The sequence below is a fragment of the Pogoniulus pusillus genome, chromosome 17 (assembly GCF_015220805.1).
Source record: "Pogoniulus pusillus isolate bPogPus1 chromosome 17, bPogPus1.pri, whole genome shotgun sequence".
Classification (NCBI taxonomy): Eukaryota; Metazoa; Chordata; class Aves; order Piciformes; family Lybiidae; genus Pogoniulus; species Pogoniulus pusillus.
Genome location: NC_087280.1, coordinates 14,126,848 through 14,152,923, shown reverse-complemented (window position 1 = coordinate 14,152,923; position 26,076 = coordinate 14,126,848). Strand labels below are relative to the sequence as shown.

Here is a 26,076-nt window from a genome sequence, read left to right as displayed (position 1 = left end):
CCTTCAGCTTCTGCCCACAGCCCAGGACAATCTGACACAGGACCTCTCTGTGCCAGCACCACTGCCCTTTCTGAGGTCCTCAGCATTAGCTTCCCTCCAGGTCTTTGTCCACCGTCCCCCATGTCCCATTTCCCTCCATGATGGGCATCCCTTGCCTTTGTTCCAGGGATCATTGTGGTGTCATACACTGGAGCTTGTTGCACTCTTTTGGTTCAGGGCTTGCCATGGTCTCATGGTCCAGGGCTCATTGTGATCTCATGGTCCAGGGTTTGCCATGGCCTCCTCATCCAGGGGTCATTGTGGTCTCATGTTTCAGGGCTTGCCATGGCCTCCTGGTCCAGGGCTTCTTGTAGCATCATGGTCTGGGGTCTCGCCATGGTCCACGGTTCACCAAGGTCTTATGGTCTGTCACTTGCCGTAGTCTCGCAGTCTGGGGCTTGCTGTGGTCCCCTGGCCCAGGGCTCACTGTGCTCTTGGCAGCAGGCATGGCAGGGCTGGCAGGGCTGGCAGGACGGGCAGGCAAGCACAGGTGCTGCGGCGTTCCTCGAAAGCCACTTGCCAGACACCCATGGAGAGGGACCATGGCCAAGGGTGGGGCTGGGGCCAGCACCCTGCGAGCCCAGGACTGTGTCCATGGTCCCTCTGCCAGACAGCTCCAGACCTCTCTCCAGCCAGTGCACCCTGCTCTGATCTTGCCTGCAGCCTCTTTGTCCCTCTCTGCCCCTGTTCCATCCTCTTCATCTCCCACCCCACAGGGTCCTGAGGGTATAAACCCCACAGGGCTTTGGCCCCCCCTCCCCTGTGCATTTGGTCACCACATGAAAACTGTTTGATGGCAACGAGCCAGAGGAGCACTGAGCAAACAGCAAGAGCTGTTTGTGCACCAAAGTCCTCCTCAAACAGACAAATCTCCAACGCTCTCTGAGACTCCTCTTTGTACATTTTTAAGCATGCCCTGGTTGCTGCTGTGCTGGAAGGAAACCACTGACAGCCCCATCACAGCCATGGAGTTGTTCTGGTTGGGATACATCCTTAAGATCACACAGTACAACCACACCAGATCCCTCAGCACCACATCTCCACACCTTTGAAACCCCTCCGGGGATGGAGACTCCACCATTGCCCTGGGCAGCCTGGGACAGACCTTGATAACCTTTCCCATGAAGAAATTGTTCCTCATGTCCAGCCCAAATCCCCACCCTGGGGATACTTGAGGCCACCTCCTCTTGTCCTGTCACTTGTTCCCCTCAGCCTCCTCTTCTCCAGGCTGAACAACCATAGCTCCCTTACCTGCTCCTCACTAAATGTGTTCTCCAGCATCATTGTCCATCTCTGGACACACTCCAGCCCCATAATGTCTTTCTTGGAGTGAGGGCTGCAGACATTTTCAGCCCAGTCCACTTAAATGGAATCTTGAATGCTTGGTTCCCCCCAGCTCTCTGCAGGCAGGGCACTGAATCATCACTCTGATTAACATCTCATTAATTTTAGGAGGTCCAGGCACTCTGAAGAGACACAGGCACTGCAGAAGTCTTGGTATGAGTAGGGCCACTGACCTGCCACTCTCTGGCACAAACCCCCCAATTTTAATGGGAGCACACAGAGAGCTGCACTGAAGCTTGGTTTTCACATCCCCAAACCACCCCAGCAGAGCTAGAGGTACAGCCCCCCCCATGACCCACACCTTCATCAGCAGGGTGCTGATAAGCCAGGGAACTCATTCTGAGACCTTAATCCAGCAGTCCAGGGCTTTCCAAGCAGTGCTTACCCACTGCCAAGGAAACACAGCATTTCTCCCTCAGTTGAAGCCCAGCCTGGACCCAGAGGCAGACCCAGCCACTTCTGAGCCATGGCACTCCGAAGCCAAGCAGGGACTCACTCCTGTGCTCAGATGGTTGGTGTGATGTCAGAGAAACTAGTCCAGCTCCACCACGGCACAAAAAATGTCTCTTGTGAGCTCTGGATCCAATTAAAATAATTTCAGGCTTAATGATCTGAGGTGCTGCTGGTAATGGAGAGCTCCAGACCTTGAGAACTCCTATTTTTGTGCTGTCCCTCAGAAGCAAACCCAAACGGGAGCGTTCCCTGCACAACAGGTTTCCTGGACCCTGGGCGAAGGCTTCAAACGCGCCTGTGGCAGGGACAGATCCTGGTCCAAGAGACCTGCCTGTGTGTCCCAGGGGTGTGGGGAGGTGCCAGTTAGCCCCACACATTTCAGTGGGGTGCAGGTACCAGTTCCCATCCGTGTCACAGAGCCTAGAACGGGAGAAATGTGACACTTCCTGCAGAAGAAGGAAATTCATAGAACCACAGCATCGTTTGGGCTGCAAAAGACCTCTAAGAGCATCGAGTCCAACCATCAACCCAGCACCACCATGGCCATTAAACCATGTCCTCAAGTGCCATGCCCACAGGTTTCTCAGCACCTCCAGGGATGGTGACTCCACCACCTCTCTGGACAGCCTGCTCCAGCACCCACAAAAAACCATTTGGTTTTCCTCTTGGTGTCTGCTTATGGGCACTTGGGTTTGGATGTGTGGCTCTGGGTGCCTGAGAAGAGCTGCCCTGAAGAGCAGGAGAAAGTAGCACAGACACACAAAGTCCTGACATGTGGGAACCTTCCCAAGGCCCTAACCTGTCACCAGAGACCAGAGCATTTCACCAGTGAAAGGGGAGAGGATTTAGGATGAGGGCAGGAATTGTCCCACTCAACTGGGCACTGGTGAGGCCACAACTCAAACCCTGGGTTCAGCTTGGGCCCCTCACTCGAAAGAGGAGGTGGAGCAGGTACAGAGAAGGGCAACAAAGATGGTGGAGGGTCTGGAGAACAGGGCTGGTGAGGAGCAGCTGAAGGACCTGGGATTGTTCAGCCTGGAGAAAAGGAGGCTGAGGGGAGACCTTCTGGCCCTCTACAAGCCCCTGAAAGGAGGCTGGAGTGACGTGGGAGTTGGTCTCTTCTCCCAAGAACAAGGAACAGGACAAGAGGAAGCAGCCTCAAGTTTCCCCACCAAAGGTTTAGGTTGGACATGAGGAACAATTTCTTCACAGAAAGTGTTGTCAAGGTCTGGTCCAGGCTGCCCAGGGCAGTGGTGGAGTCCTCATCCCTGGAAGGGTTTCAAAGCTGTCTATTCCAACCCAAATGCCTCTGATTCTTGATCTGTGGTTGCCTCCTTCCCCCAAGGGGTTGGACATGCCCCTGAAAACATCTTCTTAAGCAAGTTCACTCAGCAGAGTGCTCACATGGGAACAGGAAGCCAAACTGGAGCAAAGGATGGAAGGAGAAGGGAAGTTGTCCAGCAGCTCATCCTCAACACGCTCAGACAGCAGCTGAGCAACCACATGAGCCAGGAGTGTGCAGAGCCCAGGGTGCCAGCTCTGCAGCCAACATCCACCCCTATGGAGCATGCACAAACCTCTGTGGTTCCAGTTTAATGCAGGGAAGCTTCTGCCTGTCTGTTCTACTTACTCACATCAGAGCAGGTTCCACATGTGCTCAGAATGTCCCTGCTGAAGGGAAGTGATGTTTTGTGACACCTGAAGGAGGAGAAACACCTCAGGAAGGCTCCAGGGGTTGGAGAAGCCAGCAGCAGTTGCACTGATTTATCAAGAGCAGCATTGTGGTTATGGTTTCCATCTCTGATACATCACCATCTCTAGGGACCAGCACCTCTGTGCAGAGCATGGGCTGTGTGGTCAGCCTCTACTCAGTCCTGCTACAAACCCTACCTGCCCAGATCCTCCTCACAACCTCACTGAGCAGAGACCACCTCAGTTACACCTCTGGGACATGGCTCTGTTCTCAGCTGCTGCTCTTCACAACCAAGCAACAATCAATCAAGGAGTCTGCCCTGTGACTCCAGCAGATGGTGGGAGCTGTTGGAAATTCCTGGTGGCTGCATGGTCAGTGCTGATCCTGTCAGAAACACATGGGCATGGGGACCAAGCTCTGCCTGGCAGCTCTGAGAACTGTGGTGCCCCCTGGCAGTCAGGGCACAGCCCTTAGCTCCAGGCACATCTCCATATCAGGTCTGACACGGAAACATCTCCAACCTGCTCACTATCTCCAAACCCACTGCTCCTTATCTCCCGCTGGAGTTTAGTACAGGAAATGGAGGCTCTGGCTGTGGAGACTGGGTTCAAAGCCTCTCTGAAGATGCATGTATCTAAAGCACCTTCTGAAACACCTCAGGGTGCCAAGGCAGACTCTACCAGCATGCCCAGGGCACCTCTGCTTCACTAGCCAGGGACAACACCATCTCCTTCCCAGCATCATGGGTTGTAAGTGCAAATGAAAGGTGGAGGAGGACAAGGGGAACCCACTAAGGAAAGAAGCAGTTGCTTGTCCTTCCCAGTGCTCCCAGATTAGTGTGGGGCAAAACGTGGATGGGAGCATCCAGCCCATGCCTGGTGGAGGTGTGGGCACTGTCCACACAACCTGGGGACAGTTCAGAATGGGAGCAGCCTGGAAAGAGTGGAGCTTCAGAGGGAAGCTGTTTGTGGGACATGGAGGGACAGAAAGTGTCTCGGTAAGGACCATCAATACTGTCACTACCTTCCCCAGCCCATCCCAGTCAAACCTCGTTGGTCAGTAATTGCAAAGCTGCCTGTGTCAGGCTGGGACTCAGACAGCTTCAAGGGCCCTCAAAGCTGGGGCAGCACCATGGACCTGCTGAGCACAGCACCATGGACTTCCTTAGCACAGCACCTGTCAGATACTCTGAGATCTGCTGGTTGCTGGGCTGGGTGTTTTGCTTCCTCCGGTCAGAGCCTCAAGCATTTTACTGCTCAATGACAAAGGAGGCCCCAAGGAAAGGATAGGATAAGGAAACACCACCTTGCCTATTCTCAGCTGCTTCACACCATCCTATCAACCACACCTGAATCACCACCAGTATGCAGCTGGGATGGTCTGACTATCCCTGGTAGCTCTGCTACTCCACTTCATGAACCTAAAGTCACAGAATGGGTTGGGAGGGACCCTTGAAGGTCATCTTGTTCAACCTCATGCTGTCAGAAACATTTGGCACTCAAACAGCCCCAAAACATAACAGTGTCTGCCTTGCTCTGGCAGCACAGAGACTGTGCCCAGCCCAGGGATTGGACACAGCCACAGGGACCTGCTCCCCAGCATGGATGGAGCAGAGCCTCTCATTCACCTGCATGTGCAGCCCAGCCCCTTTCCACATCACCACAGCAGGACAGATTGGATATTTTAGGGTCTGGTCTAAATCAAAGTGGTACTTAAAGGAAAAGAACTGCAGGATGCAGAACTTCCCACCTCATCCTCCAACAGATATAGAACCACAGAACCACCAAGGTTGGAAGAGACCTTTGAGATTATCAAGTCCAACTGCTCACCTAGAGCTCACAATCCCACCACTACTGCTGAGCCACTTCCACTAAACCACATCCCTCAGCACCACATCCAACCATCTTTTAAACATCTCCAGAGATGGTGACTTCACCACCTCCCTGGGCAGCCTGTGCTCATGTTCATTAGTACCAACTACAGGCAAGGTCCTGCCACAGCTCAGGTGCTGGCACATGGTGATTAAAATACAGTTCCCTGCTCTGAAGGATCTTTGTGTCACTGTCACATCCTCCCAACAGCCAGCATTATGGCTGTGAATTCAAACACTGACTTATTCATGTTTACAATCATCTGAAGAGTGGGGGGCAGGAGGATGGGGCCAGACTCTTCTCAGAGGTGCCCAGTGACAGAACAAGGGGCAACAGGCATGAACTGGAACTCAGGAGGTTACATCTGAACAGGATGGTGTGAGGGTGCTGGAGCCCTGGAGCAAGCTGCCCAGAAAGGCTCCTTCTCTGGACAGATTCCAAACCCACCTGGCTGTTGTGATGCTGGGCAAGCTGCTGTGGGTGCCCCTGCTTGAGCAGAGGGGTTGGACTGGGTGATCTCCAGAGGTCCCTTTCAGCTCCTATCATCCTATGAAAGTTTGGATATGTTGCTAGCAGGCACTTGTTATCTGCAGGAAGCAGCTCGTGCTGATGTGGGCACCACAAAGCAGCAGCTCTGGCTGGCACTGCAGCTGCTTCTGGCACCCACGGCAATTTGTACCCCAGCCTCCTTACAAGTAGCTGCAGCAGTTCAGGACATCACCTCGTCCTACAGCCATGGGTTTGGGTCCCTGCTCTGCCAGCCATGTGGCAGCAGACCCCCGGTATGGGCGGGAGGGGACACGGACAGGCTGAGGGGTATCCAGGATAGAGCCTGGCAAAGGCACCCAGCCACATGCCAGCCGCCTGCCCACAGGGTCCCATTAACCAGCGCCCGTCACCTCCGCTCTGCCTGTCGGCGCCAGCTGCCCGTGTGTCCGGCAGCAGCCGTCAGTCCGTCCTGCAGCAGCCGTCGCTCCTCTGGCTGCGTGGGGGGCTGGGGTCCCTGCCGCCCCGCCAGGGGTTGCATAAGCAGGCAGCGCTGTCCTGGCAGCCGGCGAGGGCACGTCAAGCCGAGCGCTCCATCCTCCCTGACAGCCTCTTCCCGCACGGGCACGCGTGGCCACCCAGCCCCGCTTCTGACACGGGCTTCGTGTGGAAGAAGCTTCTGCGAAATAAGCTGCAAGGCTGACAGCCCTGGACCTCAGCACCCCACGGCTCGTGTCAGGAACACGAGTGGAGCACCATGTGTCGCCTAGACCGAGCTCTTCCCGAACCACCCTCCGGTTAGGGCTCTGCTGGCTGATGGAGAGCTCTGACTGGCAGTACCCCTGCCGTGCCGTGCCCAGCTGTGGGCAGAAGGACGTGGAACTGCTGGAGCAGGTCCAGAGGAGGCCACAAAGATGGTCAGAGGGCTGGAGCGCCTCTGCTGCGCTGGCAGGCTGGGAGCATTGCTCAGCCCGGGGAAGAGACCTTAAAGCAGCCTTCCCGCACCTGAAGGGGGCTACAGCAGCGCTCAGGAGGGACTGCTTAGAAGGGCTCGGAGCAGTAGGACAAGGGGCAGTGGGCTGAAACTAGAGCAGGCTAGCTTTAGATTGGATGTTAGGAAGCAGCTCTTTAAGGGTGGTGGAACACTGGAGTAAGTTGCCAAGAGAGTTGGAAAATGCCCCATCCCTGGTGACATTCAAGCTCAGGCTTAATGGGGCTCTGAGTGACCTGCTCTAGTTGCAGATGTCCCAGGGGGGTTGGTCTAGATGACCTTTAAAGGTTCCTTCCAAGCCAGTGCATTCTGTGATTCTATGACCTGCAGCCACCAACCTCATCACTGTGGCAGCAGGGGGTGGGTTTGCATCGGCTTGGAGAAGGCAGAAAGAGGAGGAAATCCTGTCTCCACAAAACGTGAGCTGTGGCTCCACAGGCTCTCTCTACAGGTGCTTGTGTTCCTGGGGCCTGAAAGGTTGTGGGAAGGCATGGGGATGGAAGTGCAGAGAGATAATCCTGGTGTAATTGTGTAAATCCACCTGGGACCACGATAAAGCAAAGCCCCAGGATTACACGGATCGGGATCAGCTCCTGCAGCTTCACAGGCATTGATTCAGACACAAGGCTCTCAGTGGCTGATATTCCTGATACCTTATCAATTACACCGAGGCAGCAGCCCTGGATGTCATTTACCTCTTTGGGACAAGCCCTGGCAAAGGGATTTCCAAAGCTGGGAGCAGAGCAGCACCACCAGAGATCACTGACTGACCCAGAAGCAGGCGAGGGTGTCACTCTCCTGCCCATTCCAGCACCTCAGATGGATCTAGGGAGGTGACAGGAACCAGCTTCCAAGCTACCAAAGAGGGTTTGATGTATTTATGCAGCAAGAGCTGATGAGGCAGAGGCATCAGAGGGTTCAGGGGGGGAAGTGGTGGCTTTTAGGGTGACCTCTTGTAGGGCAAAGTTAGATAGAGGGGGTGGGAGGTTGTCCTGTCTCATTCTATGTCATAATTCCTGTCAAGATAACTCCTAGCTCTGGAAAAGCACTTTAAGTGTTGCTTTGGAAAAATGAGTCATAGCATCAGCCAGGTTGGAAGAGACCTCCAAGCTCATCCAGTCCAACCTGTCCCCCAGCCCTATCCAATCAACTAGACCATGGCACTAAGTGCCTCATCCAGGCTTTGCTTGAAGTGCATTAAAACGTTATTTTGTGGATGGGGGGAGCTGCATATGTCCATGTGGACAGCTGATTCCTGCCACCTCCTCAGATAACAGTCACAGAATCCCAGAAGTCCTGCCTGGTGGTGGCTGGAAGGTCATCTGGAGATCACCCAGTCCAGCTCTCTCTCTTGCTCAAGCAGGGGTACCCACAGCAGCTTGCCCAGCATCACAATAGCCAGGTGGGTTTGGAAACTGCCCAGAGAAGGAGCCTCCACAACTTTTCTGGGCAGCTTGCTCCAGGGCTTCAGCACCCTTACACCAAAGAATTTTCTCCTCCTGTTCAGATGTAACCTCCTGGGTTCCAGTTCATGCCTATTGCCCCTTGTCCTGCCACTGGGCACCACTGGCAAGAGTCTGGCTCCATCCGCTAAGCCCACACCCTTTAGCTCTTGCTGAGCACTGATGTTGCCTCAGTAGGGCAGAGCAGAGGGGAAGGAGAACACACCCCAGGCTCAGCTCCGTCCCACCCAAAGGTAATTACCTTAAGAGCTCGTTAGGCTCCAGGATGTGCTGTTGCTGCCTGCAAATAATGGACTATTTATAGCAGATGAGAGGAAGAAGTGGCAGATTGGCAAGAATCATCTCTCAAGCAGCAAGACACTGGCTTGTTAAAACTGACTTCTTCTGGCTGGAAACCCAGTTCCTGTCCCTTCAGAGCAGGTGAAGCACCACCAGCAGACACAGCACAGGGTCCACCACTGCCAGTGGTCCCTTTGTGCATCACACCCCAGTTCCTCAGCTACAGGGTCTGTTGTTTTGCCCCCATCTCTCCTGCAACATCTTCAGGCACGGATTGGTCACAGCAAGCCCTTCATGGTCTCAGGATCACCACAGCCAGATGTCACATCTCCATTCCAGGGCTGGCATGGAGCCACATGGATCTGTCTGCAGTGCCAGTGCCCTGGAGCAATGGGTGTAAGCTGCAGCACAGGAGGTTCCACCTCAACACAAGGGGGAACTTCTTTACTGTAAGGGTCACTGGAACAGGCTTCCCAGAGGGGTTATGGAGTCTCCTTCTCTGGAGACTTTCAAGCCCCATCTGGATGCAATCCTGTGTGACCTGAGCTGGACTGTGTGGTCCTGCTCTGGCAGGAAGGTTGGACTTGATGATCAATTTGGGTCCCTTCCAACCGCTGACATCCTGTGATCCTGTGACCTCAAAGATTCTGCTGAGGTCTGTGGGATTGTTCCCCGTGTCTGACCAGACCCTTTGAAGGTCCTGCTGCTCCTGGTTTTGTGGGCATCAGCATTAAGGGCACCATCACAACGGACATCACCCAAATGACCAACATCAGGCTGTCATCCTGCACCAGCACAGCTCCTGCACACAAGCTGAATGCTTTGGTAGTGGTGGTGGCCACCTTACCACTCACCACAGCCCCTGCTGGGGCAGACAAGGTTGCCTGGGGCTTGCCAGTTCCAAGGGAGGGACCATGGGAATGATCCTCCAAAAAAACCCCAAAACTGAAACAGAAAGAGCTGCAGTGCTCCAATCCCATGGAGACCACCAGGAGCACAAAACCCTCTCGTTGTGCCCCTCAGCCCCGCACACAGTGCCCTGCGGTCACCACAGACAGCCGTGGGCAGGCAGAAGTATTCCTGGGTCGGGAGTAAGCCCAGGAGGAGGTGAAGTGCTTGGAGATTTCAGCTTCCAGGGGAGAAAAAGGTGAAAGAAAGAGCCGACACACAGAGGGATACCAGTGACAGCAGTGACCATGGTGGGAATGGCCACTCACCCCAGACCCTGCCGGGAAGTCTCCATTCTCCTCCCCAGACCACGGGAACAAGCGACTGGGTTGGACAAGAAGACCTTTGAGGGTCCCTTCCAACCCAATGCAACCTGTGAATCTGTGAAACAGGTACTGGTCTCACATCATCTTCTCTCCTGCAGCTCCAGATGAGGTTAGTCCCTCACCACCTATGACACCCACATGTCCAAGCAGAGCACCAAACCTTTGGCTGCACTGGCACAGCTCAGGGTGGTGGTTTTCCTGCTCCAGAACCTTGGTAGCACCTCAGTAAAGTGTTCCATGGAGGTGAACCTGTGATGGACACAATGAAATAGCCTCCCAGTACATCACCCCAGGACGTGAGGCAAATTCTATCAGCCAGCAGCAGCTACTGGTCACTGCTGCCACTCAGCCTATGTCCTCCTGTCCTTCAACAGGTCCTCCGTTCCACCTCAGAGCCTTTCAGGAGCTTCCTAAAACCACTGAGCACCTGGCATGGAGGTCAACACGTCTGCATACTTGATAGGGACTGAGATGCAGCTCTGCCACGTGCACTGGCCACCCTGTCCCTCCTGCTGCTGCCCTCACCAGCCAAAGTGGCTTCAGGAGAGGTTTCACCCCATGCAGACACCCATCTGTGCCCTTCTCCTTCACCCCAGAACAGCTCAGTGGATGAGCCCCAGGGCCAACACTACTCACTAGGCAGCAGCTTCAGGCATGACGGAAGGGGCAAAAGTGATGAGAGCGATGGAGGAGACAACACAAGGGGCAAGGGGAGATGCTGGAGTAGTCTGATGGGACCTGACATCCAAAGGCTTTCGCTGTGCTGGCCTTCAGCACAAATTGTTTGAGCATAACAAGAATTCAGGCAGAAACTCACCTCTGAACCAGGGCAGAGGGAGGAGGCATCAGCAGCTCCAGTTCTGATGAGTTTTGAATCTCCTGCACAATGATCTCAACCCAGTTTCCATGAAAACAGCACCCAGTGGGTACTCGTGGACCAATGGTGCCACCCTCCTTATGCATGGGCACAAGCACTGCCGTGGGAGAACCTACAGCCCAGCACCAGCACAATGCCCAGTCCAGCCCACCAAACCAGCACCCTGAGTCCTCTCAGCAGCACTTCCCCACCACAAGAGGAGAAGGAGGGAGGGGAGGTTTTTCTTCTGGCTGCACAGGACATGACTGAAAACCAGCAACGGAGGGAGGGAAAGAGAGAGGGGAGGGAAAGAGAGAGGGGAGGGAAAGAGAGAGGGGAGGGAAAGAGAGAGGGGAGGGAAAGAGAGAGGGGAGGGAAAGAGAGAGGGGAGGGAAAGAGAGAGGGGAGGGAAAGAGAGAGGGGAGGGAAAGAGAGAGGGGAGGGAAAGAGAGAGGGGAGGGAAAGAGAGAGGGGAGGGAAAGAGAGAGGGGAGGGAAAGAGAGAGGGGAGGGAAAGAGAGAGGGGAGGGAAAGAGAGAGGGGAGGGAAAGAGAGAGGGGAGGGAAAGAGAGAGGGGAGGGAAAGAGAGAGGGGAGGGAAAGAGAGAGGGGAGGGAAAGAGAGAGGGGAGGGAAAGAGAGAGGGGAGGGAAAGAGAGAGGGGAGGGAAAGAGAGAGGGGAGGGAAAGAGAGAGGGGAGGGAAAGAGAGAGGGGAGGGAAGGAGATCACTCAGGAGATTACCATTGCAGGCTCAGTGCAAAGGCCCCCAGGAGCTCCCCAGGAACAGGTTTATGACCCCTAAATCTCAGGTCTAACCCTCCCACAGGCAATGCATTGCCACCTGGAGCTACTTCCCACCAGCCACGGCAATGTTCTCTGGAGCCTCTCCAGAAGTGATGATGGGTAGGAGCAGAGTGGGATGATGCTGGATACACTTAAATGTGTATGGATTACACCAGCATCAATATTTTAAGGGCTGGAGTGAGTCTGTTGCTAACCTCACACTGAGCTCCCGTGGCCCCTGCCACGATGGTGGATGCCATCCAGGCAAAAGCATCACGGGTTTGGTGCTATCACCCTGTCCAACTGACACTTTAAATAGAGGCCAGGATAACTGGAGCACTTAGGGAAGAATCAGGTGCAGCCAAAAGAGTCTCTTTGGGCTCCTGTAGTTTCTCAGATGATTTTATTTCCCCCAAACACACCTAAAAGCCAGCAGGCTGCAAGTGCTCTCCCTCCCCAGGCTTGCGTAACGTTGCTCCACACCAGCTTCCTCACTTGGAAGAGCACAACAACAACAACATGCCATCAGAATTCCTTTGCCAACAATGCCAGCAAAATGCCAGCCAAATTCATTTGTCCAGCAGAATTCCTTTACCCAGAATGCCAGCCAAATGGCACCAAAATTCATTTGCCCAGCCACTGAGAAGACACCAGGAGAGGGAACTGTAGAGCTCCTTGGGCAACATGGACATGACAACACCACCAGCACACTGCATTGGGTGCACCAGCACAAGCTGGCCCAGGAAGCTGTCACAGATCTCAAATAATCCTGTCATCTGCAAACAAGCTGATATGGAGATCAGGGACAGTTCTGCACTGTCAAATCATCCCCACTGCAAAGCTACATCTTCTCTATCCAGCCACATCATCCCTACTGCAAAGCAACATCTTCTCTATCCAGCCACATCATCCCTACTGCAAAGCAACATCTTCTCTATCCAGCCACATCATTCCTACTGCAAAGCAACATCTTCTCTATCCAGCCACATCATCCCTACTGCAAAGCAACATCTTCTCTATCCAGCCACATCATCCCTACTGCAAAGCAACATCAGCTCTATCCAGCCACATCATTCCTACTGCAAAGCAACATCTTCTCTATCCAGCCACATCATCCCTACTGCAAAGCAACATCTTCTCTATCCAGCCACATCATCCCTACTGCAAAGCAACATCTTCTCTATCCAGCCACATCATCCCTACTGCAAAGCAACATCAGCTCTATCCAGCCACATCATCCCTACTGCAAAGCAACATCAGCTCTATCCAGCCACATCATCCCCACTGCAAAGCAACATCTTCTCTCTCCAGCCACATCATCCCTACTGCAAAGCAACATCAACTCTATCCAGCCACATCATCCCTACTGCAAAGCAACATCAACTCTATCCAGCCACATCATCCCTACTGCAAAGCAACATCTTCTCTCTCCAGCCACATCATCCCTACTGCAAAGCAACATCAACTCTATCCAGCCACATCATCCCTACTGCAAAGCAACATCTTCTCTCTCCAGCCACATCAACCCTACTGCAAAGCAACATCAGCTCTATCCAGCCACATCAACCCTACTGCAAAGCAACATCTTCTCTCTCCAGCCACATCATCCCTACTGCAAAGCAACATCAGCTCTCTCCAGCCACATCATCCCTACTGCAAAGCAACATCTTCTCTCTCCAGCCACATCATCCCTACTGCAAAGCAACATCAGCTCTATCCAGCCACATCATCCCTACTGCAAAGCAACATCTTCTCTCTCCAGCCACATCATCCCTACTGCAAAGCAACATCAGCTCTCTCCAGCCACATCATCCCCACTGCAAAGCGACATCTTCTCTATCCAGCCACATCATCTCCACTGCAAAGCAATATCATCTCTATCCAGTCAAAGCAACCCCACTGCAAAGCAACCCCACCCTGGAGTGAAACCACTACCACTGCCCATGGTCATGGGCCCTGGCAAGCTGAGGAACCTAAGCATGGGAATCACTATGTCCCTCTTCATGGAGTCCCTGCACCTCCTCTCTCACCATCATGCCCTCAGAGAGACCTGGATGGAACAAGGATGAGCTGTCAGCCCAGTTCAGCAGCTGAGGGAAGCTGTGGTACAGGGTGGAGCTGTGGAGGACCTGAAGTAGCATCTTAGTGAACCCGGGGCACAGGGGCTGTCTCCTGCTCTCTGGCAGCCCCAAGACATGACACAGCTCATCAGCATCAGCTCATGGATACAGGGATTAACTGTGTCCAAAAAAACATCTCCTTGGACAAGCCCAGCAGATCTGCTGAGAGTTACACTCCACCCACGGAGGTGTGAAGCAAAGCAGCCTGAAGCACCTCAGCCACAGGCTGACGATAGACTCAGTGACATCCTCCTAACGAACACCTCGTGGTAATTAAAAAGCCCTTTAGAAGCTGTGGAATCACAGAGTCCTCTGTGAAAGACATTACAGCTCACCAAGTCCAACCCTTCACCAGCACTGCCAGGTCACCACAAAAACGTGTCCCTCAGCACCACATCTCCACAGCTTTGAAGCCTCTCTAGGCATGAAGAGCCCAGTACTGCCCTGAGCAGGCTGGGCCAGGCCTTGACAACCCTCAGGGGGAAGAAATTGTTCCTAACATCCAATTTGTGCTACTGGAGTTACTAAAGGAAATCTTCAGCCACTTTTCTTTCCTCTAAGCGCTGTTAGTTGTGAGGTTACTTCATTCTGGGGGCCTTTGCCAAGAGGCTGATGTGTTAATGTCAGCTGTGAGAAGCAGCCCACAAGGGCAGCAATATTTAATCCTCAAACCCCAGCATGGTGAGGCTTGAAAGGGACCTCTGGAGATCATCCAGTGCAACCCCCCTGCTAAAGTAGCAGCTTGCCCAGGATCACAATGGCCAGGGGGGTTTGGAAGCTCTCCAGGAAAGGAGACTCCACAAGCTCTCTGGGCAGCCTGCTCCAGGGCTCCAGCATCCTCACACCAAAGAATGTTCTCCCTCTACTCAGACAGACCTCCCTGGGTTCCAGTTTGTGCCTGTTGCCTTCCCACAAGGATTAAGTGGGATTCATTTTGCATCAGTACCTTAGTGATGTCTAGAGCAGAAGCCAGACAGTTTTGCTGGTGGACAGTGTCCATCCTGCTAAGGAGACACAGAAGCTCCCACTCCAGCCCAGAGAAGGAAGGCAAGGCAGAAGGCAGCACCTCCCCTCATCCCCTCTAAGGCAGCTGCCCTCTCCCATCCCCCCCAGACCCTCTGCTTTATCCCAAAGCCCCACATGAAGAAATCTGTCATCAGAAAGCAGAAGTCACAAGTGGTTAAACCCTCATTTTAAGGAGCTAAGCCTTGTCTTAAGGAGCTGGCCCAAGCAGCAGCACCAGGCTGGGGAATGGTTCCCTGCAGGTTTTCTATCAGTGATGCAAACCCACAAACACACAGGTGGTAAATGCAAGTGGAAGGCAGGAAAGCCAGCAGTAACAAGGACCTGAGCTGAAAAAGTCTTCTCTGGATCAGGATTGAGGATCCAGTACTGGGGAACAGCCCAGGGACACCCAGATTTAGGCAGCAGCTTGGTCCAGGAGTTTAACCCTCAGAGGTAATGAGACAATCCCACTGCAAGGGCAGGAGCTGTGGCTGGCTTCAGACAAGTCCTGATAACACAAGGCTCACAGGGGTTCCTAGAGAATGGAGAAGGATGGCCTGGCACAGCAGGGATGCTCCCAACATTCACCATACCCACATGGATCCTGCCTCACCATCATCTCCAACCGTAGCCCTCCCCTCTGCTGCTGAGCAGTCTCCTGCTCTCATGTTCTCTCTTCCTTTCCCATCACATCCAACGGTCCCAGGAGCTCCAGGGTCTCGTTCTGTCCTCCTTCCATGCTTCCTTCAGGAAGCCCTTGTTTGCAGGCCAGCAGCATTAGTCAGCACAGGATCTAGCTCAGGGCTAATGAGAAGGACATCGATTGAGGAGAAGTCCCTGCTCAGCATGTTCTCTACCTATTTTTCATGGATAACTATATTGGATTCCAGCTTTTGTTTCTCTCCAGCCCCAATCCCCTGTCCACTCTGGGAGTCAAGCACATAGATAATCACTATGAAAGACCCAATCCAGACATTCCTAAGGTCTCTCTCCAAGCTCCAGAATGGTTCAATCAATTTTTGTTACTTTTTTTATTAAAGAGAAATCCCACACAGGCAGCCAGATGGATATTTCCTCTGGGACCTCAGCTTATGAGCCAAGCTAGAGCCAGCAGGATTGGACCAACCCTACTAGAAGCCATCTGAAAAACAGAGAACTCTCCTCAAAATGACAGACCATCAAAGTCTCACGCAGCCTAAATATTCCTCTTCCAGCTGCAGCATCAATGAGGTTCTGGCATCCAGGATGAACCAGATGAGGTGTCCCTGGCCCTGCAGAGCACAACAACACAGAGCTCTCATGAATCATCATTTCTTGTCTGTCTGGTGAGACACCAGGACCTGGTGAGTACCTACCCTCCTTATTTCACTCCCTCCTGCAGCTCCTCATGCCACCCTAGGATTTTCCTCTGTGCTCAGGAGTCCAATGCTTCTGGACTAAAGTACACATGGACCTTCAATGTCCAAGGAGATGCTCAGTGCAGGGAGCTGCCTCTCCCAGCACAAGAAAAATAGGTCTCAATATCTGCTCAGCTCCAGGACCACGACCTGGCTGGGAGCAGGGGGAGGTTCCCAACTCCAAAATCCACAGAAAATGGGTTCAAATTGTCGTGGTGGGAGGGCCACGGTGGGATGATTGGAGTGGAGTTTTCTCATGGCTAGGAGCCCTGTGACACTCACCACCCTTTAGGAGGCATTTCCTAATCTCTGCATTGCAAAGAAGATCCTACAATCTGAGGCAGGATCTCAGCCTGTGCCCCCAGCCCCAGAAGAGCAGTTTCCATTTCCATTACCTTTCCTGGTGAGGACCACACCGTTCAGCGTTCTCTCCCTGAACAATGTGGTCTTGGCATCGAAAGTTGATGTGCCACTCCCGAGCAATGTGGTCCTCACCAGGAAAGGTGATGTTCCCCCCCGAACAATGTAGTCTTGGCCAGGGAAGTTGATGTTCCCCCCCTGAACAATGTAGTCAGGCCAGGGAAGTTGATGTTCCCCCCCTGAACAATGTAGTCAGGCCAGGGAAGTTGATGTTCCCCGCCCTGAACAATGTGGTCCCGACCAGAGAAGTCTATGTTCTCCCACTGAACAATGGGAGAGAACAGCCTCACCGTGAGTTCCACAAGGAAAACCGGGATCATCCACCAGTAGATGCCCAAAGCTGATCCTTGGAGCAGCTGGAGGATCCTGCGTCTTCAAGCACGGCTCTGCTCTACAGCAGGATTATGTAAAACTGGCCCCATCTCGCTCGGTGGCCCCGCTCCTGATGTCTATCTGCGGAGACAGCTGCTGACTCCATGAGTACAATCAGATTTCACTCTGGTTTACCCTGCTGTCCCCTCCAGACACGAAGGCAGAGGAAGCAAGGCAGGCTCCGCTTTGTGTGTGCGGGACGAGCCGCGGTCCTCACGCAAGCCCAGCTGCCAAGCCGCTCCCGCTGATGGAGAGGACGGCTCCCACTGAGGGTAAGCCACACAGACGTTAATTGCCAGAGCGTAATTAAGGGCAGGGCTCAGTCTGCATCTTGAAAGCGAGGATGCTGGAGGAACAAAGCGCCCGGCTGCCCCCCAGGACCACGGCGTCGCTCCGACGGCGGTGACAAAAATCCTCGTTTTGCGTAGGAAAAGGAGCCTGAAGCACAGGACACACAACCGCCTCTGGGCAGAGAAGAAGCTCCACAGACCAGGGGCTTCCCGCAGATACCCAGCTCGCTCTTGGCATCACCACACAGCAGGCACACAAAACTGCCCAGCCAGCCCCAAACCCAAAGGTCACCTCAGACACGACCACATCCTGGCACATCTCAGCTGGTAAATCCACGGGAAATCAGATTACTGCAGAAGCCGTGCCACGGAGCGCCAGGAGGCAAAGCTCGTGTGGGGCTGGCACGTACCCACCCTCTGGGCATGTCCCTGAGGATGAGGTTACAGCACCCACCATCTGGGTACATCCCTGAAGATGAGGCTACAGTACCCACCCTCTGGGCACGTCCCTGAGGATGAGGTTACAGCACCCACCCTCTGGGCACATCCCTGAAGATGAGGTTACAGCACCCACCATCTGGGCACATCCCTGAAGATGAGGCTACAGTACCCACCCTCTGGGCACATCCTTGAGGATGAGGCTACAGCAACTTCAGACCTCCCTACTCTTCCTCTCATTTCCAAATGCTCCTGAATGCTAAGGGCAGCAGCTGCTGTTGTGTCTAGAGGTGGAAACACCTCAGTGGATGTTTAACAGCCACCTTCTACTGCAAGAACTTCATGTGTCAGTCATAGAATCATTTTCATTGGCAAAACCCTCTAAGATCATCAAGTCCAACTATCAGCCTAAGACCACCATGACACGTAGACCATGTCCCTGAGTGCCAGGTCCATATATTTCTTGAAGACCTCCAGGGATGGGGACTCCACCACCTCCCTGGGCAGCCTGTTCCAATGCCTGACCACTCTTGCAGGAAAGAAATTGTTCATAATCTCCAGCCTAAACCTCCCCTGGTGCTGTTTCAGGCCATTTCTTCTCACCAGTGTCCCACAGTACACAAATGTCACAGGCTCCTAAAGCACAGCAACAAAGTAAGAGACAGGCTTGTCTGAAGAGGTGGAGGGTGCTGGGAAGGGAATTGGAGCATGAAGGTTAAAAACATGTTTCCATTCGAGGTGGTCAGGTAAGGATGTGCCCAACAGTCCAAGGATGGTTTATGAGTGGTGATAGGAAGAAATTCTTGGCAGTGAGGGCGGTGAGATACTGCAACAGGTCGCCCAGGGAGGTTGTGAATGCTCCCTCCCTGGACGTGTTCAAGGCCAGGTTGGATGGGGCCTTGAGCAACCTGAGTTAGTGGAAGGTGTCCCTGCCCATGGCAGTGTGTTCAAACTAGATGATCTTTAAGGTCACTTCCAACCCAAACCACTCCATGATTCTATGATTCCGGGCATGCACAAACCCCTGTAGATGACATCCCATGGAGCTGATGGAACAGAAGAACCATCTCACCCACGACCAACTCCTCTGCCAGCACCAATGAGCACAGAAACCTAGAAAGAAACACACATCCCAAGGCTTCCTTTTTCTGGAGAGGGGCTGTAAGTCCATTGGGAATACAAGGAGAGAATCCACACGGAGTGGCTGAAGAAGAGACAAATCCGGATTTGTTTTCCCAAGTTCTGAAGCTTTTGAGAGGTTGGTTGGAACAATCACCATAAATAACTAACTGCAAACCTGCCACAAGAAAGCTTTAGCCTCCTCCTTTCCAATCACCTCCCAGCCCTGGCAGGACACACTCAAGCCCACACCCACCAGAACCTGCTCTCCATAACCTCCTTGCCACACAGGAGCCACAGCAGACATTCACTTGGATCCATCAGCCTTGTGAGCAGTTCTGGGTCATCACCACAACAATTGTTCCACCCCACTGCCAAAAAGTACTCAGGAAACATTCCAAAGGGAAGAATTTGACCTGAAACCTCCTTATTTGCAGAATCACCTCCAAAGCTTCCTGCAACCAAACAAGGGTTGGTTCTGCTGATCACAACCAAGCAGCTGCTGACATGAGCATGGCTCAGCTCTCCCTGCAGCAGCTTCTACAAATGGACAGCAGTGCCATGCTTCTTCTGCTGCTTGGAAGCCAGGAGCAAGGTGATTTTGGATGGCTTGTTCCATGCTGCCACCTCCCTCCTGGAGATCTAGCAGAGGTGGGAGCACACATGTGCTCTGCAGGTCACGTTGGGATTCCCATCAGACCTGCACAAACGGTGCTCACCATGGGGTATATGCCAGTCCTACATGTTCTCCAGAAGCACTGAGGGCACCACAGGGTTTGGGTTTTTCCACTGGCAAACTCCCACCTCACACAGCACCAAAGATGAGCACACATCACCCTTGAAGAGGTAGCACCACTTAGAGTCTATTGAGCAACTACCTCTCAAGCCAATAAGGACTCCACTGTCCACTGACACTGAAATGCACCCAACACCGGGTGGGCAGGTCCCTGCTCATGCTCGGGAACCACCTTCACATGCAATGCCACACACCCTGGAGAGGACATCCTCTCCCTCAAGTTGTGAAGGGGCTTCCAGACTGATGGCATCTCAGTGAGGGTCTTGCTCACTGCACAGACTTTGCCCATCTTCCTACACAGCTTCCAGAAGAAGCCAACCTGCAAGGTTCCAGCCAGAAAAGCACAACAGAGAGGCACCACAGATGCTTTTGGTGCCTTTGGTCTCACACGTGGCAAACCAAAGCATGGTGCAAGCCTTGGCTTTGCTGGAATGTGGTCCCAGACATCATTCCCACACAGACAATCCCTCTGAGCTCCCGGAGAGCGAGCCAAGGATTAAAAACAAGTGGGCTGCTGAAGGCACTTTGAGTATTCCCCCGACACCTTAAGAGAGCCTCCTCCTGTGCATTGCCTGATTTGTACATGACAGGAGCAGAAAATGTCTCCTTTCATCATGCTGCTGAACAGAGCCTCCCCAGCAGTGCTGCTCTGTGTGTGCATCTGTAGAGATAAATACATATATGCATACTGTGTGTAAATCCATCCACAGTGTGTGTAAATCCACCTATAGTGTGTACAAATCCATCCACAGTGTGTATAAATCCACTCATAGAATGTGCAAATCCATCCACACTGTGTGTATCCAGCTACAGTGTGTGTAAATCCACCTATTGCATGTGTAAATCCACCCACAGTGTGTGTAAATTCATCCACATAGTGTGTAAATCCACCCATGGTGTGTGTAAATTCACCCACATCGTGGGTAAATCCATCCACACCATGTGTAAATCCCCCTATACTGTGTGCAAATCTATTTGTCTTCACCACGGTGTATGGAAAGCAGCAAGCAAAGCAGTTCCTTCAGGGCCCCAGCTGCTGGGAGGAGGAGGACAGCAGCAGTGTCCCAGCAGGTGAGGCTGCAGAAGGTAGGAAAAGTCAACAGAAAGCAGTGGGTTTGGCTGGTGAAGAAGGAGCAGCACTGACCCACCTCCAGAGGGTCTCCATAACAACTCCTGGCCCTGCTGCCCATTAAAATGTATCCCTGTTTTTCTCCGTTGGACACTGAGTGGATGTTTCCCTCAGCTGCCTTTTGTATTGAAAATTATATGCTTGGAGTGTGATCTGAGAAGAGAAAGGAGATGAAACCCCAGAAACTCTCAGCTTTGATTGTTTGTCTTCAAATTCATTGTGCATTTCAGGCAGCTTTCTCCCAAGCCCACAAACCATCTGCATGGAAATGTGGGAGCAGGGGATGAGGGATGCTGCCCCATCGGGGGAGATGGAGCCGAGGAGAACCACCTGTTGCAGTTGCAAACACATTCCCGGTGCTATAAATAAAAACACTGAATGGAGGCAACAACAAATGGGCAGAGAACTCTTCTGGCATTGTTGTCACCACCGCTGTGACCTCCAGGCACCTGCTGCAGCCCAAAGACTCTGTTACTGGGCTTCTCCTTGCTACCATGGAGGCTTTGCTGGAGCCTCATCAGTGCTTATTACCATGTTGCAGTACATAAAGGGTGGCTACTAGGACGATGAAAAGTCCCTTTTGATGAGGAGTCCCATGGAGAAGACAAGGGGTGGCAGATACAAGTTACTGCTGGGGCCATTCCAATTGGAATCCAGAAGAAAAGTTGTCAGCATGAGAACAGCCAGACACTGCAATCAGCTCCCAAGGGAAGTGGTGGCTTCCTCTACACTGGACAGTTTTAAGACTCAGCTAGACAGGATGCAGGGCCACCTCATTTCAATTCTACTGTCACCTAGAAAGATTGGACCAGATGATCCTTGGAGTCGCTGGCGTTCTGTGATGTTTGGAAAGCCCAACCAGAAGTCCACCTTACTCCATATTTCTGACAACAGGTTGGACATCACTCCCTGTTCCCACCCCCCAAGTTCAGGCTGTGGTGGGTGAAGGGGAGGCTCTGTGAACAGATCTGGTGGGAAGTGTCCCCACCAATGCCAGAGGGGTTGAAACCAGACGGTCTTTGAGGTCACTTCCATGCCAAACCATTCTATGAATCTACTAATCTAAACCTGTAGGCACAAATGTTCCTGGTTTCTGGTGCTCCCAGCAGCAGGGAGCAACCTCTGGTGCAGAAGACATCATCTGAGCGCAGGAGTTCAGAGGAGAGCCCCACCGGGCAAGCAGCGGTCTGCTAACCTACTTCCCAGCACCACAAAACGGGAGACTCGGAGAAGATAAAAAGATAATGAACAAATAACCTTCGCCGAGCACGCGCTGCACAAACCCCACGGCTCCCCTTTGTGCTGACTGCCCGTTATTAATGATCCTGTCAGGCCTCCTAATGAACTTTGTGCTCCGTGTGGAAACAGGGGGTTTGTCCAAGAGCCTCCTCCAGAGCTCATTTCCATTTATTCCCAATCTTAGGCAGAAAGTTCTGACATTCCAAGCCTGGGAAACTGCCTTTGGACATCGATTCCCTCACATCCCCGCATTCTTGTCCCGCTCCTGAGGTCCAGGACACAGCATCACTCTCCTTTTGGGGGGATGCTTGATGCACCGAGTGAACCCTTAATTTTTTCAAAGCCTTTTACACCAACGTGAAGAATTCAAACCATTTCCTCAGACAAGCAGCTCAGTCACAGCAAAGCCGCAAGCGGGCAGGGAGCATCGGGGTTTTCAAAGCTGCCTTTATTCCAGCGGTGGCTGCTGCAAGGCTGCTGGGCTGCCCACTGCTCCGCGGTGCGTTGGGAGATGAGGTGGCAAACAGAGATTAAACACACTGCCAGGGCAGCCCCGTGCCACGGAGATGGATGAGAAGCCTGCAGGAATGGCTGCCCCCCTCTGCCAGTCTGGCTGCCCCCTGAGGACACGTCACCCGTGGGAGCAGGGTTCGCAGCACAACACCGAGGGATGGAGCGCTGCTGCCTTCTCGCAACTGATGGTCCCCAGGCTGGAAAAATCATCTTCATTGCTTTCAAAGGTGCCTGGTGGCATGGAATATTACTAAAATAGCAGCTTTTTTGAGTCAGGAAACCCAACACCACCTTCAGGCAGCTGTTAAGAGGCGATGAGTCCTGACAAGGGTCTGAGACCCACAGGCAGACACACACCATCCCTAGCACCCAGTGGAGATGGCCACTAGGATGATGTTCTCCCCAAAATCATTAATATATTAGGAGAATATATTAAAAACCAACCAACCAAACCCAACAAAACTGCTTCTGGAGGTGCTGACCCCACTGCAGACCCTGTCTGCAGCAGCTATGTCCCTCTTACACTATCTCCGAGCCTGCTGGGGTTAAAAAACCCGGAGCTGAGCTCTGCAGGCTCCCCCACCTGCTTGGATGGGCTCTTTGAGAGTGAGCATTAGGGTGAAAAAGAGGAAGAATTCATCCAGGCTCAGATAATGAAGTGTTGGTTCAGCGTGGGAATATCAGCAGTGCAAACACGGGATAATCAAATGGAAAAGGTTTTAATTTGAAGTGGAATATTCAGGTGTCGCCCAGCAGCACCCAGCCCCTGCTCACACACCAAGCACAGCCGGAGGTTAATTTTGGTGCCAGCTTTGCCCAGCGCCATTACCCAAGATGTAAATAAAAGCTCTTCAAATCAGCTCTGCCTCCCGTGCCTCCTCCCCCCGCCCCCCACGTCCTCCCCAGCCCAGGCGAAGCCCGGTGACACATCCGATGTGCCACACTTCAGGGAGGGTGCAGAGCCCACCACAGCCCCCCACGGCGCTGGGCTGAGTGACACAAACACCCTGCACACTGCAGCAAAACCACGAAATCCACAAACCACAAAGTTCTCCGCTCCCCAGCTGAGTGCCAGCACCGCGGACGAGAGCGACGGCTGAGCCTTTGGGCAGTTTCTCCCTGTTTCAGGCAAAAATAGAAATGCATCCATCAGAGCCAACAGGCAGGGAGACAGCCCCGGTGAGGAAGAGCTCCGGAGCTCGGCACCATGCGAGGGATCCGCGCCGGTGGGTGGATGACCTTCAAAACTCATTCACCACTCCAACCTCCTCGGAGAGGGGTTTGCTCACTCCTTGCCTGCTCTGATACTGCACAGATTATCCATCTCTGGCTTCTAAAGCAGCACGCAAGCCACAGAGAACAAATATTTAGCTGGGGTAACCTTGTCAGTGAGGGGAACGGGAGCTCGTTCTCCATACCTTAGGCCAGGCAAGCTGAGCAGCAGGATCCACCACTCACTGTGTTCAACAGCCACCAAGGCACTGTGAAATATGGGATGGAGTTGTGCTTGCTCTTAGTAATAATAATAAAAAAGACACGCAGAATGACGCCAGCTTCTTAAATTATCCTAAGGGCAGAGGATCCAGATTCCTCCCAGCTGCCTCGCCTACACCTTCTCCCCCCAAACTCCAGCTTTCCTTTTAATTTCCCCCAGAATTAGTTGAGCTGATGCAAACCCAACCAGGTTGCCGTTAAGAGTTGTTTACTGGGTCGCACTTTACAACCCAGGTAGGGGGGAGGAGAGGGAGGGAGCAGCATCAGCATTCCCCAGCCCTTCTTTGCACAAAACACCACTAGGTCTGAGCTATTTGAGGGGATTTAAGCAGAAATGACGGTGCCTCCCCAGCCTGCAGCACTCCCTTAGCATTTAAAGCTGCCTGAAGATGAAAAGCTGCTCCCTCCTCCTCCTCCTCGGAGCAGGGGGAACAGGGAGACCCCGGGAAGGCTGGAAGGAGGGAGCTGGATGTTATTGAGTCACCTTTACCCAAAACTCTGCTCCGAATTTTTCCACTGGCTGTGGACTGGGCTGCAGCCAGCTGGTACTAGCAGAGTTGTGAGTGCTCCAGCTGGGAGAGCTCCTTTGCAGGGATAATTGTGAGAATGGAGAGGAGAAGACTCCGAAGCCGGAGACGTTCCTCAGCCCTCCAGCCCCAAGGTCCCGTTACCTAACCACTGGCAGCAGGGATGGTGAGCGATGTTTTTTTCCTTTTGCTAGTTTTTGGAAATACAACCCTAGCCCCGCGCAGACCGAGGCAGCAACCGGGCGAGGGGCGACTGCCCCGAGTCCGGGTCCCGGTCCTGCTCCGGCACACGGGGAGCGGCAGAGGCTCACCCGGTTCCCACCGCACTGAACCCTCCTCCGGACAATTATGAAATCCAGGCGATCATTAGGGCAGAGCTAATGAGAGAGGCAGAACCGGGGCAATCCGGGATGCGACGGAGGCCGGGGTGAGCCCTCACTGCTAGACAGCATCCCCCGTACGGATGTGTCCTGCCCGGCAGCACCGCCTGTGTATCCAGCTCTATTCGGTACAGCGCCGGTACATTCAGCAGCGGCCGATACATCCCCGGTACACCTAGCAGTGACCGCTACACGCCGGTACTTTACTTCGCACCCGAGTCCGATCCGTTCAGCCTCCGCAGCCGGCACCGCCGCGCTCCGCGGGGCCGAGTCGCGGCTACTCCTCGGTTCCCCAAGCTGCCCCTGCCCCGCTTCCACCCCAGCAGCGCTCCGGTGATTGCAGACACCCCCAGCCCGGGTGCTCTCCGCGCTGGCCCCGCACACCTCCGCCGCCTGGGGGACAGTCTTCCCTGTAGCGGCGGGAAGCGGGGCTGGGGTGTGGGGAGGTCCGCCTTTGTTCACAGCAGCGGCGGGGCAGAATAAGCAACCCCCGTTCCCACCCCACCAGCTCCGCCGCTTCTTTTGTCTGCCGGCTGCAGGCTGCAGCGCCGCGGCTGCGGGGCCGCCGCGACCCCGGTACGGGGCTGCCCGTTCCCCGACGCTCCCCTAGGACGCTCCAGGCCCCCCGGGCCGCTGACCTGAATGGTGCAGGTGTACTCGCTGTCGTCTAGCAGCCGCACAGTGCAGTTGTACTCGCGGTCCAGGTTCCTGCTGCTGCCGCTCATCCACCTGCTCAGCATCTTCCCGGGGACGCGGAGCAGCACGGAGCTACCGGCAGAGCCTCCGCTCACATCCCGCTGCCGGGGCGGTGCGGGGTGGTGCGGGGCGGGGCACCGGGATCATTCCCCCCCCCCACCCAGCCCCAGCCCCGGATCCAAGCCCCAGCCCCGGCCCTGCTGCTGCGGAGCGGAGCCGCCGAGCGCAGAGCCCGGGCCGCGGAGCTCGGCGGGTGGGGTGGGGGGAAGGGGGAGAGGCAGGGCCCGGGGATTTGGGCAAGGGGGGGAACCCACGGACACGCACGGCCCCGCCGGCGGAGGCTTGCGGGGGCCAATCTCGGCGCCGCGGCCGTGACGGGCTCCGCCGCAAACCAATGCGGCAGGGGAGGCGCGGAGCCACCGCCCCCACCGGGCGGGCTGGGGGGGTCCGCGGGTGCGGGGGAGGGAGGGGAGAAGCGGGGGGCTGGGTGCTTGGTGCTGAGCCGGGCGATGGGAGGGGGGCGGAGGGGGCAAGGGGGTTCCCGGGGACATCGTAATGCGTTGAGGGGGTACTGAGCCCCTGCCCCTAGATACACCCGGGGTCAGCCCTGG

The 26,076-nt window shown here is 54.2% G+C and overlaps 1 protein-coding gene across 2 annotated transcripts in view; it reads right to left on the bottom strand.

The window, feature by feature from the left end:
- FRMD5 (FERM domain containing 5) overlaps nucleotides 1–25,715 on the bottom strand; it is a 73,633-nt gene extending 47,918 nt beyond the window's left edge. For both annotated transcript variants that reach the window (XM_064157790.1, XM_064157791.1), the window contains exon 1: nucleotides 25,408–25,715. In XM_064157790.1, coding sequence (XP_064013860.1) covers nucleotides 25,408–25,509 — 102 coding nt within the window. In that variant the 5' untranslated portion in view covers nucleotides 25,510–25,715. The remainder of the gene's footprint in view (nucleotides 1–25,407) is intronic.
- Nucleotides 25,716–26,076: the final 361 nt, after the last annotated feature.